Source organism: Neovison vison, chromosome 2, assembly GCF_020171115.1.
Source record: "Neovison vison isolate M4711 chromosome 2, ASM_NN_V1, whole genome shotgun sequence".
NCBI lineage: Eukaryota > Metazoa > Chordata > Mammalia > Carnivora > Mustelidae > Neogale > Neogale vison.
In genome coordinates, this window is record NC_058092.1 from 30,022,972 (window position 1) to 30,041,313 (window position 18,342).

At 43.7% G+C, this 18,342-nt stretch overlaps 1 protein-coding gene across 6 annotated transcripts in view; it reads right to left on the minus strand.

Annotated features, from left to right (window-relative positions):
- The window catches only part of RHBDL2 (rhomboid like 2), a 51,931-nt gene that overhangs the window by 29,833 nt on the left and 3,756 nt on the right, over positions 1 to 18,342 (minus strand). For 4 of the 6 annotated variants that reach the window (XM_044237860.1, XM_044237859.1, XM_044237855.1 and 1 more), the window contains exon 2: positions 5,145 to 5,479. The exons of 1 other annotated variant lie outside the window; for it this stretch is intronic. In XM_044237860.1, coding sequence (XP_044093795.1) covers positions 5,145 to 5,147 — 3 coding nt within the window. In that variant the 5' untranslated portion in view covers positions 5,148 to 5,479. Of the gene's footprint in view, positions 1 to 5,144; positions 5,480 to 12,011; positions 12,032 to 18,342 lie in introns of those variants that run through there. One more of the 6 variants, XM_044237857.1, reaches the window with a different exon arrangement.

An 18,342-nucleotide genomic window follows, 5' to 3' on the forward strand; every position in this document is an offset into this window, starting at 1 on the left:
AGTATCTATTACTATTTTAATTTAAAAAAAAAATAAAGCCATATCTATGACACCTTTACCTGATCCTAACATCTGAACTACTGTACTGTTTCTTCCCTCCCCTTTGTGGCCCAATGTCTTGAAGAAAGAATCTATACCCTAACCAGCTGGTCATCTGCATGCCCCACTGAAACTGATCTCCTGAGTTACGCCCGTCAAACAAATCCACTTCTGGAGCAATGTGAGCCCCAACCATGAATGCAGAGTACTCTTGGCACTTCAAAATATATCCCCACTGCAAAAATCTCACGTATTCCTCAGAATTACCTGAAGTAAAAAGGAGGCAATGATTATGTTCCAATTCTTCTCATCTTCAACCTCCCTAACAAACTTTCCTGTTGAAATCTCTTCCTCCATCTTTCATCTCAATCATAATTCATTCACTGACTTCATTCTCCTGCATGCTTCAACAACACTCTTTTCTTTTCTTTTTTTTTTAAGATTTTATTTATTTATTTGACAGGCAGAGATCAAAAGTAGGCAGAGAGGTGGACAGAGAGAAAGGAAGGGAAGCAGGCTCCCTGGCCCAGGACCCTGGAATCATGACCTGAGCCGAAGGCAGAGGCTTTAACCCACTGAGCCACCCAGGCGCCCCAATTCTCTTTTCTTGCAACTGGATTTCTCTAACTCGGTGAAGTGCTAGTGGCAAGGTCACTAGACGACAGGAACATGGGTTTTGCACTACTCAGACCCCGGGGAATGGCCTTGTCTTGTTTTTCTTTGCAGCCCTAGGCAATGGCCCTGGGACTGGTACCATGAACAGTAGAACAGTGGTTTCTAGGGGTGGGGAAAGGGGGAAATGGGGAGTTGTGGGTTTAATGACTACAAAGGTTCAGTTTAGGAAGACAAAAAAGTTCCGGAGATGGATGATAGTGAGAACTTCACAACAAGGTAATGTAGTTCATGTCACTGAACTGTACACTAAAAAATGATGAAAATGGCAAATTTTAAGTTATGTACATCATACACACACACACAAACCAAATAATGTGAAACTTTCAAAGTCATTGTGAAGATCAGATCTAGTGTTTGTGTCACCAATATGGGCTTCACCAATGATAGCTTACAATACTGATATTTTCAGTTTAGGTTAATGTATCTAAATTCCTAAATGAGGGGCGCCTGGGTGGCTCAGTGGGTTAAGCCTCTGCCTTCAGCTCAGGTCATGGTCTCAGGGTCCTGGGATCGAGCCCCACATTGGGCTCTCTGCTCAGTGGGGAGCCTGCTTCCCTCTCTCTCTCTCGGCCTGCCTCTCTGCCTGCTTGTGATCTCTCTCTCTCTCTGTCAAATAAATAAATAAAATCTTTTTTAAAAATAAATAAATAGGGGCGCCTGGGTGGCTCAGTGGGTTGGGCCGCTGCCTTCGGCTCAGGTCATGATCCCAGGGTCCTGGGATTGAGTCCCACATCGGGCTCTCCGCTGAGCGGAGAGCCTGCTTTCCTCTCTCTCTCTCTGCCTGCCTCTCTGCCTACTTGTGATCTCTCTCTGTCAAATAAATAAATAAAATCTTAAAAATAAATAAATAAATAAATAAATTCCTAAATGACCCCAAATAAAGTTTTTCACTATATATATTTTTTTAAAAACATGATGGAGCCAGATAGCTGGGGTTAGAACACAGCTCTACTCCACACCAACTGTACATGTAGGTAAGTCACTTCAGTGCTCTGAGCCTCAAATTACATTTTTTCAAAGATTTTATTTATTTATTTGACAGAGAGAAATCACAAGCAAGCAGAGAGGCAGGCAGAGAGAGAGGAGGAGGAAGGCTCCCTGCCAAGCAGAAAGCCCGATGTGGGACTCGATCCCAGGACCCTGAGGGAGCATGACCTGAGCCGAAGGCAGAGGCTTAACCCACTTAGCCACCCAGATGCCCTCAAATTACATTTTTTTAAAATGTGGTAAAATACACATAACATAAAATTTACTACTTTAACCACTTTAAAGTGTACAATTCAGTGGCATTAAGTACATTTACAATGTTCTGCAATCATCACCTCCATCTCGTTCAGAAACTTTTTTTTTGAAAGATCTCTTTTTCACTTTATTTTCTTTGTCAGAGAGAGAGAGCACAAGCAGAGGGAGAAGCAGGCAGAGGGAGTAGCAGGCTCCCCCTGAGCAAAGAGCCCAATGTGGGGCTGAATCCCACGAACCTGGGACCATAACCTGAGCGGAAGGCAGACGCCTAATGTTCAGGAACTTTTTCATTGCCCCAGGCAAAAACCCCGTACTCATTAAGCAATCTCTCTATAGCCACCTCCCTCCAGTCCACGGCAACCCCTAATCTACTTTCTGTCTCTATGGATTTACTTATTCTGGATATTTCATGGAAATGGAATCATACCATGTGAGGTCTTTCGAGTCTGGCTTCTCTCTGTAGTAGTAATAAGTCTTCAAGGTTTATCTGGGTTGTGGCTTAGGTTAGTACTTCATTCCTTTTTTTTTTCTTTTTTTTTTTTTTTAAGTAAGTGCCACACCCAATGTGGGGCTTGAACTCACAACCCTGAGATCAAGAGTCTTGGGAGGGGGCTTGTAGCCACAGGTGAAAGAGGTAATGGGGATTAAGGAGGGCACTTCTGATGAGCAGCATCTGGTGTCATACGTAAGTGATGAATCACTAAATTCTACACCTGAAACTAATCTTATACTGTATGTTAACCAACTGGAATTTCATAAAAACTTGAAAAAGAAAAAAGAAAAAAAAAAAAGAGTCACATGCTCCACTGACTGAGCCAGCCAGGCACCCTGTACTTCATTCTTTTTTTATGGCTGAATAATTTTGCATTGTATAGATATATAAACACATCTTTTAAAACATTTTATTTATTCACTTTATAGATATAAGAGAGAAAGCAAGAGAGAGAGAGACCGGGGGGGGAGAGCAGAGGGCCAGGGACAAGCAGACGCCATGCTGAGCACAGAGCCCCACATGGGGCTCGATCCCAGAACCCTGAGATCATGACCTGAGCCGAAACCAAGAGTCGGACGTTCAACCAACTGTGCCACCCAGGGGCCCCTACAAACACATTTTGTCTATCCCTGTGTCTGTTGCAGGACATTTAGATCTTTGATGACTATGAATGGAGCTGCTATGAACATTCCTGTGCATTGTGTGAATCCCTGTTTTCAGTTATTTGGGGTATGTACCTAGGAGTGGAACTGCTGAGCTATATAGTAATTCCATATTTAATTTACCGGGAAACGATCAGATTCCATTTTAAAGTGGGGATAATTCAAAAAAATAAAAATAAAGTGGGGATAATGATAGAACTTACCTTGTAGTATTGTTCGAGGCAATGCATGTAAAGCACTTAGAATAGTATCCGGCACACAGTAAACACTCCATAATTGTTAGTTATTCTTCGCTAAGGATGGTTGCGTGGGTGTGTGCATGGTTGAGATGGACGGAAAGACGAATGGGGCTGAGTCTAGGGCCTATTGTCACACTGCAAGTTACTGGGAACCAACTCTTACCGATTTTATTTTTTAAACTAGTTCATTAGGCAGTTTCCACATTACAATAGACTATATTCAGTAAATTTAGGGAAGAAGAGAAATCCCCTTTTATGTTACTTTTCCCCAGCAACTTTTCTGAGAAGAAAGTTCCCTCCCCTACATCATCCACCTCCCACTCACCCAACCTCCCAGGGTCAGACACTAAGTCTGTAGACCTAACTATTTCATTAACTTTCCCTGAATGTTGTTGATTATTTCTAGATTTACAACTTCTCATAATTGGCAAAAAAAAAACCAGTGTGGATTTAAGATCTGTAGCTTTTAACAGCAAATATTAAAGCATTTAAAAAATAAGTTCAGGGTCAGGGGCACCTGGGTGGCTCAGTGGGTTGAAGCCTCTTCCTTCAGCTCAGGTCATGGTCTTGGAGTCCTGAGATCGAGCCCCGAGTCAGGCTCTGCTCAGCGGGGAACCTGCTTCCTCTTTTCTCTCTGCCTGCCTCTCTGCCTACTTGTAATCTCTGCCTATCCAATAAATAAATAAAATCTTAAAAAAAAAAAAAAGTTCAGGGGCACCTGAGTGTCTCAGTGGGTTAAGCATGAGACTCTTGGTTTAGACTCAATTCATGATCTCAGTATTATGGGATCAAGCCCCATGTCAGGCTCTGCTCTTAGGGAGGAATCTGCTTGTCCTTCTCCCTCTGCTCCTCCCTCCCCATCCCTCCACCTCCCCCACCTCCACTCACACTTTCTCTCCTCTAAAACAAATAAATTTCAAAATCTTTAAAAATTAATAATAGTAAGTTCAAGGGCACCTGGTTAGCTCAGACAGTAGAGCGTGCAACTCTTAATGTCAAGGTTTTAAGTTTGAGCCCAGCATTGGATGTAGAGATTACTTTAAAAAAAAGTAAAATAAAGGGCACCTGGGTGGCTCAGTGCGTTAAGCCTCTGCCTTTGGCTCAGGTCATGATCTCAGGGTCCTGGGATGAGTCCAGCATCCAACTCTCTGCTCTGCAGGGAGCCAGCTTCCTCCTCTCTCTCTCTCTGCCTGCCTGTCTGCCTACTTGGCATCTCTGTCTGCCAAATAAATGAATAAAATCTTTAAAAAAAAAAAAGTAAAATAAAACCTTTAAATCAGCGAATAAAAGTAAGTTCAGTTAGGGATTTTAACATTGTATTAATAAGCTCTACTGTAAATTCAAATCCCATACACGATCATTTTATGAGGAAATAAAATTCTACACTGTTAATACAACCGTATAGCTAAAAAGGAGCTTAAAAAAAAAAAAAAAAACTAATGGGTGCCTGAGTGGCTCAGTGGGTTAAAGCTGCTGCCTTCGGCTCAGGTCATGATCTCAGGGTCCTAGGATCGAGTCCCGCATCCGGCTCTCTGCTCAGTGGGGAGCCTGCTTCCTCCTCTCTCTCTGCCTGCCTCTCTGCCTGCTTGTGAGCTCTGTCTGGCAAATAAATAAATAAATAAAAATCTTTATTAAAAAAAACTAAGGATTACATTTCCTCAAAATCTTCTGTCCTCTAGATTTCAAATTTTCTAGAAATTTTACAGCATCAAGCCCAGTATTTTAGGTATTTTAGAGAAATGGATTTCCTGTGCTACAGAGATACCTAACCCATTCAGCTCTGCCAAGACTCACCATGGGTCTGTTTTATTCCTTGGCACATACAGCAAAGGGATCAGACATGTAGTTCGGCCACTTCAGCAGCTAGCAACAGATGAAAATGTTGGTCGCACCTGCAGCATGTTGGTTTTACCTCTCTTCTCAGCAATGGTCACACTCTGACTTCAAGCCCTGTCTGTGTGCCCTGTTCTTCGGAAACCAGGGGCACCTCCTTGATTAAGCATCTCTGACATCTTCAGGGCTCACAGGTGTGCTTTCAGGCTGTGGCATTCCCTGGCCCTCCCACTCCTGTTTATCTTCTGCTCCCACACCTGAATTCCTGAGCACAGTTCACCACCTTGGAAACATTCCTGATCAAACAATGAAAAGATGATCCAAAAAAAGAGAAAGAAAGTGAAGGATTATCCATACTCACGAAGCTGTGGGAAATGGGTGCAGCATAATTTTGGAAGGCAACTGGGCAGAACCTAGACGCTATGAAAAGCATATACTTTCCAACAGAAACACCCTACTCCTAGAAATCTATCCTGCAAATGTATTTGAGCCAGTACACAAAGCTGTATACCAAAGATGTTCAGTGTGGAACTACTTATAGTAGTGAAAACTTACAGAGAACCAGAATGTACTTCAATCGGGTTGTATTTTCTGACGGTTCTAATTCTTAGAATGAGCCCCTATGATCTCCTCTTCCTTATACTGTGCTGAAATGTGCCCACTAGTACCTCTGCTCCTGGGTCCAAGGTTTTCCTCCCTAGGCTAATCTAAGGTTCTGACATTAATTTTGTCCTTGCATGGGTGTGGTCCAGATAATCCACAGGCTCTACAGGTCAGAGTTGGGACAGAGTCTCTGGAAGCATGCTTTTTTTTTTTTTTTTAAGATTTTATTTATTTATTTATTTATTTATTTGACAGAGAGAGAGAGAGAGAGAGATCACAAGTAGGCAGAGGCAGGCAGAGAGAGAGGGGGAGGCAGGCAGAGAGAGAGGGGGTAGCAGGCTCCCCACTGAGCAGAGAGCCGGATGTGGGGCTCGATCCCAGGACTCTGAGACCATGACCTGAGCAGAAGGCAGAGGCTTAACCCACTGAACCACCCAGGTGCCCCTGGAAGCATGCTTTAGATTACCAGAATTTTTGATGGCCCAATCACATAAAGCAGGAGTCTCAAAACAACTCGGCAATGATTACAACACATCATAGTCTAACAGAGACATAAAAGCCTCTCATCTATCAAATTATTCACTTGGTCACTTTCAACTCCGTGTTACATGTGGAATGGAATTATTTACTGCACTGACTGGGCTTTCTTACTCACTAAGCAAAGATCATCCAAGTTTCTTGAGCTTCCTTTAATGTTGGCTTGATGTTATGCTTCACCTCCTACCTTTTATCTTTAGCAGGTGGCTGTCAACTCTGTTGAAATCAATCTTTCTCTGTCTCTCGGTCTCTCTCTCTCTCTCTCTCTGACTCTCTCTCCCTCTCTTTCACACACACACATACACACATGTGCACAGACACACATGCACACACACACATACAGGTCAAAACTGGGTGGCACCATTGTGAAAAGTTCTCATCTTGCCAGTAGAGAACAATGAGGGGAGATTGTTAAAAAGAATGCTGGAAGAGTAGAAAAGACTCATAGCCATCAAACTAAAAATATGTTCCCCCTGTGCACCAAAAGCTAAAGACCTTCCCTTCATGCTTGGCAAGTTTCCCTTTTCTTTTTTTTTTTTTTAAGTAGGTGCCACACCCAACATGGTGCTCGAATTCACAACCCTGAGATCAAGAGTCACATGCTCTACCCACTAAGCCAGCCAGACTTGCCGGCAAGTATTCTTAAGAGGAAAAGTGGAAAGAAGTTTCCTGCATCCTGACTGTATCTGGGATAAGTATTGTTCATGTTATGAATCATAAAGCCATTGTGTTGGCCAAGGATTGGAAAGGGTGGGGCCATGCTAATTTACCCAGAGCACTCTTCTGCTTAACCAAAAAAAAAAAAAAAAGGTAAAAAAATATTTCCATAAGGAGATTTACACAGGAGATCCTTGACAATAGCAAGGGATTTTTCCAAAGACTTTCCAGGAGCCTTAATATAACCCATTGTGTCTCCCAAAATTATGTTATAAATTATAGCTGGAAAATTTTTAAGTGATTGCATTTCAGACCCTAAATAATTCTATAATTAGAGATGTAAGGTTATTTATAAAGTTTGTTATGTGAGGAGTATTAATTAACCACATTCAACACTTTGCACCTAAGGTCCCAAAGAAGAAAAGAGAATAGAACCTCAGTTAGTGAATTGTGCCTCTTCAACTTTAAGTAAAATTTACCCTCTCTCTCAAAAAGCAGTTCCTGCACTGGTTGAAGCACTCATTAAAACAACTTCCCAAGGCACTTTTCCTTGTATCTATCTGACATATATGATAGATCGCTTGGTATCAAAGATCCTAGGCACTGCTGAACTTGACATTCCATGCCAAGTGACACCACTGAACTTGACATTCCATGCCAAGTTTATCCATAATTTCTATTTGTGGCCATACAAAAAAGAAAAGAAAAGATAAAGAAAAAAATCACTTTCTCAAGCTTCACTTTTTTCTCATTTCTATTTCTGGCACTATCAAGTGATTTATTTTTAGGAGTCTTTTCTACTCCTCCAATAAGAAACAAAGATTTTAGTCACTGCATGCATGGTTACCTAGAGGCTGGAAACTCGTACAGAAGAGCAAAATCACGTGAGACATCAAAGTGGCATGGCAGGCTTGGCTCACTCACTAGCAAAGGACTGGTTCCAGCAAAGTCTTTCAATTCACATCCCTTTACAATGGCCTTTTGGGGGCAGCCAATAAATTGCAAAAACTGTTAAGTGCTGAAGCTGCAAATGTCAAGGGCTCCCAGTGTCTTCTTTGATAACATTTATATAATGACCCTTTGTCAGGGCTCTTGGGGAATTCGTCATCTCACAAATCCTGGCAGGCAGCTAGGACCACTTCCCGCTACCAAAGGTAAAAATCCCCACTCCTTTCGGTTCCAGGTTCCCAGGCAGCTAAGGTTCCGGTCCTGGCTTAGGCTTCACCAATCAGCAGCACTTGCTTCGGATTTTGGAGGCTGGAGCTTGTCACCTGGCTAAGTTCTTTATAGCGGTGCACTATAAAGAGTAGCATACCTAGTGTTCATGCCCCTTGGTGCCAACTGTATCTTCTATGCAGGTGGCAGCAATGAGCACGCAGCAGCAGCAGCCAGAGCAAGGGGACCATCTGCACCTACTTGGCCCTGGAATGTGATTTTGGTGTAGTTCTAGGTGCCTGGTCTTCTTTTGTCTTGGCTTATTTTCCCATCCTTGTTTCAGCAGCATTCCAATGATTTTGTAACCTACCCGTGACCCTGTGATATACTAAGATATATATATATTTGGTCTTCATCCCCAGTTCTCCCGCACAGAGCTCCTAAAACCCTTGGAATTTCCTGACAGGGTTGGGAGGGACCAGCTTCTGTTATTCACAATAAGCCCTTTTCAACCAGACCTGAGTTTAGGCTAAGGAAGTGACTCTTGGAGGATGGGAGCTGACTGCCTGAGGAAATAACCATGTGATGAGAGTGGTTCAGCCCCATCTCTGGGAAGGGAAGAAGGGCTAGAGATTGAGTTTAATCAGTAATGGTCAATGACCTATCACACCCATGTCATGGAACCTCCATGAAAACCCCAAACAGAAGATTCAGAGAGCTTCCATCCTGGTAAACACAGGAAACACCCAGAAAGCGTGTGAAAGCTCTGCATCCTTTCCCATCCACCTGACCCCACGCATCTCTTCCATGTGGCTGTTCTTGAGTTGTATCCTTTATATAAAAACCAGTAATAATCAATAAAGCCCTCTCCTAAGTTCTGTGAGCTGTTCTAGCAAATTCTTTTTGGTTTGTTTGTTTCAAATTTATTTATTTATTTGTAATTATTTTTTATTATGTTCTGTTAGTCACCATACAGTACATCATTAGTTTTGGATGTAGTGTTCCAAGATTCATTGTTTACAATAACACCCAATGCTCCATGCAATATGTGCCGTCCTTAATACCCAACACCAGGCCAACCCATCACCATGCTAACCCATCCCCCCACCTCCCTCCCCTCTAAAACCCTCAGTTTATTTCTCAAAGTCCAGAGTCTCTCGTGGTTCATCTCCCCCTCCAATTCCCTCCCTTCATTTTTCCTTTCCTTCTCCCAATGTCCTCCATGCTATTCCTTATGTTCCACAAGTAATGTTCCAGCAAATTATTAAGCCCAAGGAGGGGGTCACCTCAATTTCAAGCCAGTTGATCAGAAGCCCAGACTCACAATGAGCATCTGAAGTGGGGAGCAGTCATAGGGCACTGAGCCCTTAATCAGGGGGGTAGTTGGTGTCAGAATTCCTTGACATGAAAAACCCACATATTTGGTGTTGGAAGTGTGAGTAGGAGTTGAGATACTGTTTTTCTTTTCTTTTCTTTTCTTTTTTTTAAGATTTTATTTATCTATTTGACAGACAGAGATCACAAGTAGGCAGAGAGGCAGGCAGAGAGAGGGGGAAGCAGGCTCTCTGCTGAGCAGGGAGCCCAATGCGGGGCTGGATCCCAGGACCCTGAGATCATGACCTGAGCCAAAGGCAGAGGCCTAACCCACTGAGCCACCCAGGCACCCCGAGATACTGTTTTTCTTTTCCTACCCAATGTGATTTCAATAAAATTAATTTACTGGAGTCATCAGCAAAAATTAGTTTCTGTCCCCTGCAGCCAAGAACCTAACTAACACCTAAATACCCAAGAAACTCTTCTAAACTCTACCTGGGGTCTTCCTGTCACAGGTTAAACTCATTTCTTGTTCTGCATTAGGGAGACACAGCGTGGGAGGGCACAGAACCAGGAGACTTGCTTTCTGGTCTAGACTCTGCCACTTCCTGGCTGTGTGAGCTGGAGCCAGTCCCTCTCTCACCCGTGCCAGGAAGTGGACAGTCTGTACCAGACCAATAGTTCCCCAAGCTAGTTCTGCCTTCAAATCCCCTCTAGCATTTCTTTTTCTTTATTTTTTTAAGATTTTATTTATTTATTTGTCAGACAGAGAGCGTGAGAGTGTGAGCACAAGCAGGGGGAACAGCAGGCAGAGGGAGAAGCCCTGAGCCACCCAGGTCTCCCAAGCAACTGTTTTTCAGCATTTGTTTCTATACAGCTTCCTGGCTCCTCTCCTGAAAAAAACTAATTTGATAGCTGTAGAGATTTCTGACAGGTGACATGGAGGCAGCAGCACCTTTGAGACCCACAAACTAAGGACTCTAAGTTCCATTCCTACCACAAACTCTGTATTCTTCCAATGGAAAGCAGAGTTAGTTTTACTGTTGTATTCCTTGTGCCCCGAAAGTTCCTGGCACACAGGAGGTGTTCAGAAAATACTAGCATCTGCGTAAGGGTAAACAAAGTCTCTGCAACTTTTCTGTAAATCTAAAATTATTCCAAAATAAAAAGTTTATGTAAAGAATACTGGAAGGAAGGAGAGGGGAAATCTGTCCAGACCACATTGATCAAGAGTCTTGTATCATTTTATGTTGAAAAGTGCCTTCTACCACCCTTTTCCTCTGCACCCCACCCCACCCCACCCCCACATCATTCTGCCATCACTGAACCATCAGAGGAGACCAGCCAAGCCACCATCTTGTAAAGGCTACCAAAGGGCTTGTCACCTGTCTTTGTGCTTGGCACTGCGAAGACCCGAGTTCTGCTCCCAGCATACCCCTTAATTTCACTGTGCCACAGTTTCCTCAGCTATAAAATACACCCTATTTCTCCCCTCAGTATCTTACAGAATTAGTGTAAGAAGCAAATGAAATAAGAAGAGTTGCCATAATAGTGAGCACTTACTAGGGGCGTCTGGGTGGCTCAGTGGGAAGCGTCTGCCTTTGGCTCAGGTCATGATCCCAGGGTTCTGGGATCTAGCCCCAGGTCAGGCTCCTTGCTGAGCCAGGAGCCTGCTTCTACCTCTGCCCTTCCTCCTGCTCCTTCTCTCTTTCTCTTGCTCAGTCTCTCTCAAACAAAAAAATAAATACATCTTTAAAAAAAAAAATAGTGAACACTTACAGACTTTTTTAAAGATTTTATTTATTTATTTTTCAGAGAGAGAGAGAGAAAGAGAGCACAAGCAGGCAGAGCAGCAGGCAGAGGCAGAGAGAGAAGCAGGCTCCCCACTGAGCAAGGAGCCCAATGTAGGACTCTATCCCAGGACCCTGGAATCATTGAGCCAAAGGCACCGGCTTAACGAACTGAACCACCCAGGTGTCCTGCACTTACAGATTCTATGCTAAACACCTGATGAGCCTTCTCTTCATTAATTTTCACAAGAACCTTATAAAACAGGATAATAACAAAAAACAAAAGTTAAAAAAAAAAATAAGACCATAACACCCCCATTGTATAGATAAGGAACCTCAGGCTTCCAAAGGAACTTGATCAAGATAACCCAGCCAGTGAGGGGAGGGCTTGGAGAGGAGCCCGGGGTGTCTCACTTCACAGACCTTGTGTGTTCCTCTGTCCTGCGATTTCTGGGCACCAAGTGTTAAAGAAGTGGACATCTTTATTTAGCTTATTTTCATCCCATCCTTCCCTCTACTCTCATCTCCCTCTTCTTCCTCCAACTCCCCAAACAGACCTGGACTAGGGCCCAGGAGTTTCCAAATAGGAGCCATGGAAGTGGCAGGTCCTCGGCCCAGAGTCTGGGGCTCCCACTGCTGCCACAGGGAGTCGGGATGGACACAGGCACCCAGGAAGGGAAAAGCATCTGCCTCTCCGAGAACCCAAATGTCTAAGTCAGGCTCCCCTTCCCTCCTTCACCTCACCCAGGAGAGCACAGGCAAGGCCACCCACCTTAGGACAACTCGTCTTTGGCAGAAGAGACTTTGGATCATGAGTTTGTGCTGCTTTCCTAGTTGCATTCACATGAGTAGGTTTTAAATATCTGAATTGTTTCTTTAAAGAGCTGACCCCACCCACCGATTGGTACCAGGCAGGCCCCTGCCAAGGCTGAGTCCAGCCTTGATGTGGCCTGGGAGCCCAGGAGGCTGAGCGGCCGTCTGTGCTGGGTGTACCCAATTTTCGCCCAGCCGGGCCTGGTGGGGAGGCTTTTGGTGGTGTTGCTAGGCAACCTGGGTAATTGGAGAGGCCACGGATTGGGCTTCTGGGCCACAGAGATTAACAGTCTCCTTCATCACGCTGCAAACCATCATTATGGCCCATTCCAGAGGCCTGCAGCAGTCTCTGTGGTTATAGCCTGAAAGAGCACTTTTTTAGCTACAGAAATAAAGAACCAGCTTTTCAATATTATGGGTTTGTGGCTATGGTTGTTTTCTTCTTGCTACATCTCTGAGGATACACTCGGAATAAATAAGCGGACGATTTAAAAACAAACAAACAAACAAACAAACAGACGCCTTCAAAAACCTCCTTTTCCAAAAGTTTTTCTTACTCCTAAAGCAAAGCAAACTTGCACTCACTGTGAGGGCCATTAAGGTAGAGACACCCTGCTTCCTGAGGTCTGTGTGCGCCCACGACGCGGTAAAAGCTGCTTCCTTGGAATCCCACGCAGCTGGGGCTGTGGTTCAGGGTGGGGGAGCCATGGCCTTGGTCCCGAACAAGGCCTCTCAGCAGAATAATCTCTGTCTTTCCCACTCAACAACAATCACAATACCCCCCTTCCCAGGCTCCAGCCACTTTCACTTACATTATTTCAATGGTCCCTCCTTGCTGCTCTGTGAGGATGACGTCATACTCCTCCCTTTTTACAGATGAACCACTAAAGCAAAAGAGTCATCCCTGATCATATAGCAACCTAGTCACACCAAAGCTGAGACACAAACCCATTTTTCTGAGGCTAGAGGGGCTCTCCCCTATCCTCACTGTTTCCCCCAGCACTACCTAGGGTAGGACATACAACTTTGAACCTGATCACAATGTAAGTGATAGTAGTAACAATACTCACTGGCATAGAGACACAAGAATTATCGTATCATATCATATACATATTATACTATTCTCCACACATCACCCTTGCTGATTGTGGCCAGTCTTCCAAAGCTGCCTCCCGTACACTAAGGAATACAGTCTGGAAGAATTCCCAGAGCTGGACACCCTATTTAAGTAGCTTAACCCAGTCTACCAGGGGACAGGGCTGAAGGGAAACACTGACCCTGAGCCATCTCCGCCTTTATTTGGGAAGTTGACTCTGTTGGATGGTATTCTGATACTACTCCGTCAGTCCTGTGAGTCAAGAGGCAGAATCATGGCTCTCATTAGGTATTTGTAGTTACTCTTCAAAAGGGCTTTCACTGCCTCATCTACCATGTCCCTGGTCCATCGATAGTGACCAGCTGTGCGAGACTGCAGAGGACTAGGGATTTCCTGGGATGTGGGGCTTGGGGTGCTAAAATTAGGACAGTCCTGGGCAAACTGAAGACAGTCACTTCTCATAGATCACCTCCATCAGAATCATCTAGGGACGTCAGGGGAAGATAGCTGGTTCTCTCATCCTGGCAGTGGTTCCTAACCTTGGCTACACATCAGAATGATCTGAGAAGCTTGTAAAAAAATGTTGACATCGGGCTCATGAGCCCAGCTCGTCCACCAATGGTATCAGAGCTTCTGGGACTAGGGCCCAAGTGCTGGTATATTTTAGCGTTCAGCCCAGACTAAAAACCCCTACCCTAGAGACTTGGATTCAGAGGGTCTGAGCTGGGGTCTTGCCCAGGAATCTCCATACCTTTTGACAGCTCCTCAAGGGATGCTTAATGTATACTGTGGTTTGAGAAGCAGTGAATTCTTATGTGATGTGTGCATTCACTGGATAAGCACTCCCTGAATGTCTTATGTACGTTGGGCTCTGGAAACATAAGAAAAAAAACAAAAAACCACCTCCTATTCCCAGGTCCTCCCTATCCAGGGAGGAACAAAGATCTGTAAGTTGTCCCAACACAGTATACTGTAGCTTAGATTTGTAAGTGACTCAGCCCCATCAGGGTGATTACAGTTAATCAGTTCCCAGAAGCCTAGGGTGATAGATTACAGATGGCATCTATTATTTGCCATTCCTCCCACTAAAAGGTGGGGTTTATTTCTCCTGCCCTTGAATCTGGGCCAGCGCTGTGACAGGTTTAGGCCAGTAATATGGGGCAGAAGTAGCACATCTCAAGGCCAGACCCTAAGAGATCTGCAGCCCCACTCTTGTTCTTTGTGGAAGCCTAAGACCATAAGAAGGTAGACTACTGGGGCACCTGGCTAGCTCAGTTAGTAGAGCATGCAACTCTTTTTTTTTTTTCTTAAGATTTTATTTATTTATTTGACAGACAGAGATCACAAGCAGGCAAAGAGGCAGGCAGAGAAAGAGGAGGAAATAGCCTCCCTGCCAAGCAGAGAGCCTGATGCAGGGTTGGATCCCAGGACCCTGGGATCATGACCTGAGCCCAAGGCAGAGGCTTTAACCCACTGAGCCACCCAGGCACCCCGAGCACGCAACTCTTGATCTCTCGGTGTCATGAGTTCAAGCCCCACATGGGGTGTAGAGCTTACTATGAAAAAATATAAATAAGTAATTCAAAAAGAAAGTTGGGCACTGTGTATGATATGAGACTGAAAAATCATTGACCTCTACCTCTGAAACTTATAATGCATTTTATGTTAGTTAACTGAATTTAAATTAAAAAATAAAATTCTTGGGGGCACCTGGGTGGCTCAGTGGCTTAAGCCTCTGCCTTTGGCTCAGATCATGATCTCAGGGTCCTGGGATCAAGCCTTGCATCGTGCTCTCTGCTCAGAAGGGTGCCTGCTTCCCCCTCTCTCGGCCTGCTGTTCTGCCTACTTGTGATGTGTCTGTGTGTGTGTGTGTGTGTGTGTGTGAAATAAATAAATAAAATCTTTAAAAATAAAGAAAGTTCTTGTGAAAGTAAGAAAAAAAAAGAAAGAAAAGTAAATCCCTAGAAATAATCAATTAATTAGTTAATTAATTCATTAAAAATTTAGAAAAGACGCTTGATTACCCTGAAGCCACCATGCTATGATGAAGCCCAATCTATTCATATGGCGACAGAGAGGCCATGCGGAAGGGCACCGAGATGCCAGACCTATGTTTAAGTGAAGGCTTTTTTTTTTTTAAGATTTATTTATTTGAGAGAGAGAATGCCTGTGTGGGGGAGTAGGGGGAGGGGCAGAGGAAGAGGGAAAGAATCTCCAAGCAGACTCCCTGCTGAGAGGAGGGGGTGGGGCTCACTCTCAGGAGCCTGACTGAGATCCTGTCCTGAGTGGAAACCAAGAGTCTGAAGTTCAACGGACTGAGCCACCTGGGTGCTCCTAAGTGAAGTCTTCCTAGACCCTACAGCCCAGCCCATCCACCAACTAAAGACAGTCAAGTCAGTGACCCTGGCTGACACCACACACAGCAGAACTACTCAGCAGGACTCTGCCCAAATTCCAGACCCACAGAATCAGGGCAAAATAAAATGATTGTTGTTTTAAGCTGCCACGCTTTAGAGTGGTTTGTTAACACTGCAATAGTTACCAACATACTCATCAGAATGAGAAGACAGAATGGCATCCCATACCATTCTGTCTTCCCATTGACATTGCTCATCTTGGTAACCCTCCATAGAATAGACTGCTGGTGTCCTACCTGAAATATTCTCCATCTCAGATTCCACTCCTGCCCCTCCAAAGCAAACCAATACAACCATAAATCAGACTACAGCAACTCTGCTTAAAACCTCTCAACGGTTCCTTGCTGTCTCCGAGACAAATACAGGATCCTTACCAAGGCTGGCAAGGTCCTGCATGACCTAGCTCCTGCCTTCTTTGTGGACTTTTACCACTCTTCCCCCAACATCTCTATTCTTTCTTTTATATGCAAATATATGTATCCTTTTATTGAAGTATAGTTGACATACAATATTATATTGGTTTCAAGTGTAAAATATAATGATTTGACAATTATATACATTACAAAATGCTTGCCACAACAGGTGTACTTGCCATCTATCACCATACAACATTATTATAGTGCTACTGACTATATTCCCTATGCTGTTCTTTTCATCCACATGACTTACCTATTTCATAAGTGGAAGTTCAACCCCTTAATTCCCTTCACTTATTTCGCCTCTCACCCTCGCCTTCGGCAACCATCAGTTTCTTCTCTGTATTTATGGTCTGTTTCTGTTTCTGTTTGTTTATCCATTTGCTTTGTTTTTTAGATTCCACATATAGGTGAAATCACATGGTAGTTGTCTTTCTGTCTGACTTATTTCACTTAGCATAATACCCTCTAGGTCCATCCATCGTGTTGTTACAAATGGCAAGATGTCATTCTTTCTTATGGCAGAGTAGTACTCCGTTATATATATATATACCAAATCTTCTTTACCCATTCGTCTACTGATGGACACTTCGGTTGCTTCCGTATCTTGGCTATTGTAAATAAAGCTACAGTAAATATAGGGATGCATACATCTATTTGAATCAGTGTTTTTTTGTTTTCTTCAAATAAATACCCAGAATTAGAATTACTGGATCGTATGCTATTTCCATTTTTAATTTTTTAAGGGACCTCCACATTGTTTTCCACAAGCTCGCGTTCCTAAACCCAAGCTCTCTCCTGCCTCAGGGTCTTTGCACTTGCGTTTGATTGACCTTTAACATATATACACAAGGCTGCCTCCTTCATAACAAGAAGCACCTCCCTAGGAAGTCCTCCCTGACCCACCCCTTTGCCCACCCCTTTGCTATATTCTAGCACATTCCCCTGCTTATTTGCTCCCAGCACTAGACACTATCTAAAACTATAGGATGTGTTTACTCACTTTACTCTCTTCTACTAGAATATAAATTCCAGAAAAAGTAGAAAATGTGTAGTTTTTACTCCATTTGTAGATGCTCAGCAAATGTTTGCTGAATGAACCATCAAGAAACGAAGAAGGTCGAAGTATGGAGGAAAAGAAATCACAACATCAGAAATGCCTGATCTTGTTTCACTTCTGCCTCTGCTTACCTGTGGACAAGCCACTTCAGCTCTCTCATCAGGAGCCTCATCCCCAGCCCGACACACACGGCCAGTGACGGCACAAGCCATATGCCGGAAGTCCTCACATTGTTTTGCACACAAATCCGCATTAGATTTTGAAAAAGCTATGACCCTCACACACATTTTACAATAATGGCTAAAATTCTTTTTTACAAGTTAAAATAGGTACTAAGACAGAATTTTCTGGTGTAGACTTATTATGCTTTAGGTATATTTCCATCTAAACCTTGGAGTTACACATTTAGTTCAGTTTTTGGAAAACGTCTGTCATCTAATCCAATTGTCAAAGCCAATTTGAGAAGCTGTCCAACCAATTAGCCAAAGCAGAATAATTTTCTGTCTGTAAGAAAACCCACCCTCATTTTTAAACATTTCTATCAGTGAGTATATCTGCAGTGATATACAGTAAGTATATCCAAAGACAACCAATTCAGGTCCCAATTAATTCTACAATACACAGTTAATGAGCTAAGGCACTTCAATTCAAAGCAGAGTGACATAATTGAGCACAAATTCTAGAGGGGAGGTTCTGGAGTTCAAGTCCTGATTCTGCCACATAATAGCTCTCTGACCTTGAGTAGCCTGTTAAACCTCTGGTTGCTGGGGCACCTGGCTGGCTCAGTCAGAAGAATCCAGCTCTCAGTCTCAGGGTCATGAGTTTAAGCTCCACACTGAGTGTAGAGCTCACTTAAAAAATAATAATAAAATAAAATGAAAAGCAAATTTTAAGAGTCTGCAGTAAGGGACCACCCCTTCAGTTTATCTTATCTGATCCCTCAGGAACAAAGCATCCTCCAGTTGTCCTTCTGGTTTTTATAGCCCTGGGCAATGCACCACTGAAAGTTTCAGGACAAATCTAGCAAAGCCAGAGAAAGGAAATAATGAAAGCAGAACTAGGGTCTCCTGCCTGGTTCCAGTGGAGCAAGGCAACCCTGAGCCTCAGGGTCTTGAGTTCAAGCTGCACCTTGGGCATGAAGCCCACAAAGAAAGAAAGGAAGAGAGAGAGAGGAAGGAAGGAAGAGAGAAAGAGGGAGGGAAGAAGGTAGGGAGGGAGGAAGGAATGAGTTCACAAGGAGAACTTAAAAGAATGCAGTCAGGAGTGCTTGGGTGGCCCACTGAGTTAGGTGTCCAACTCTT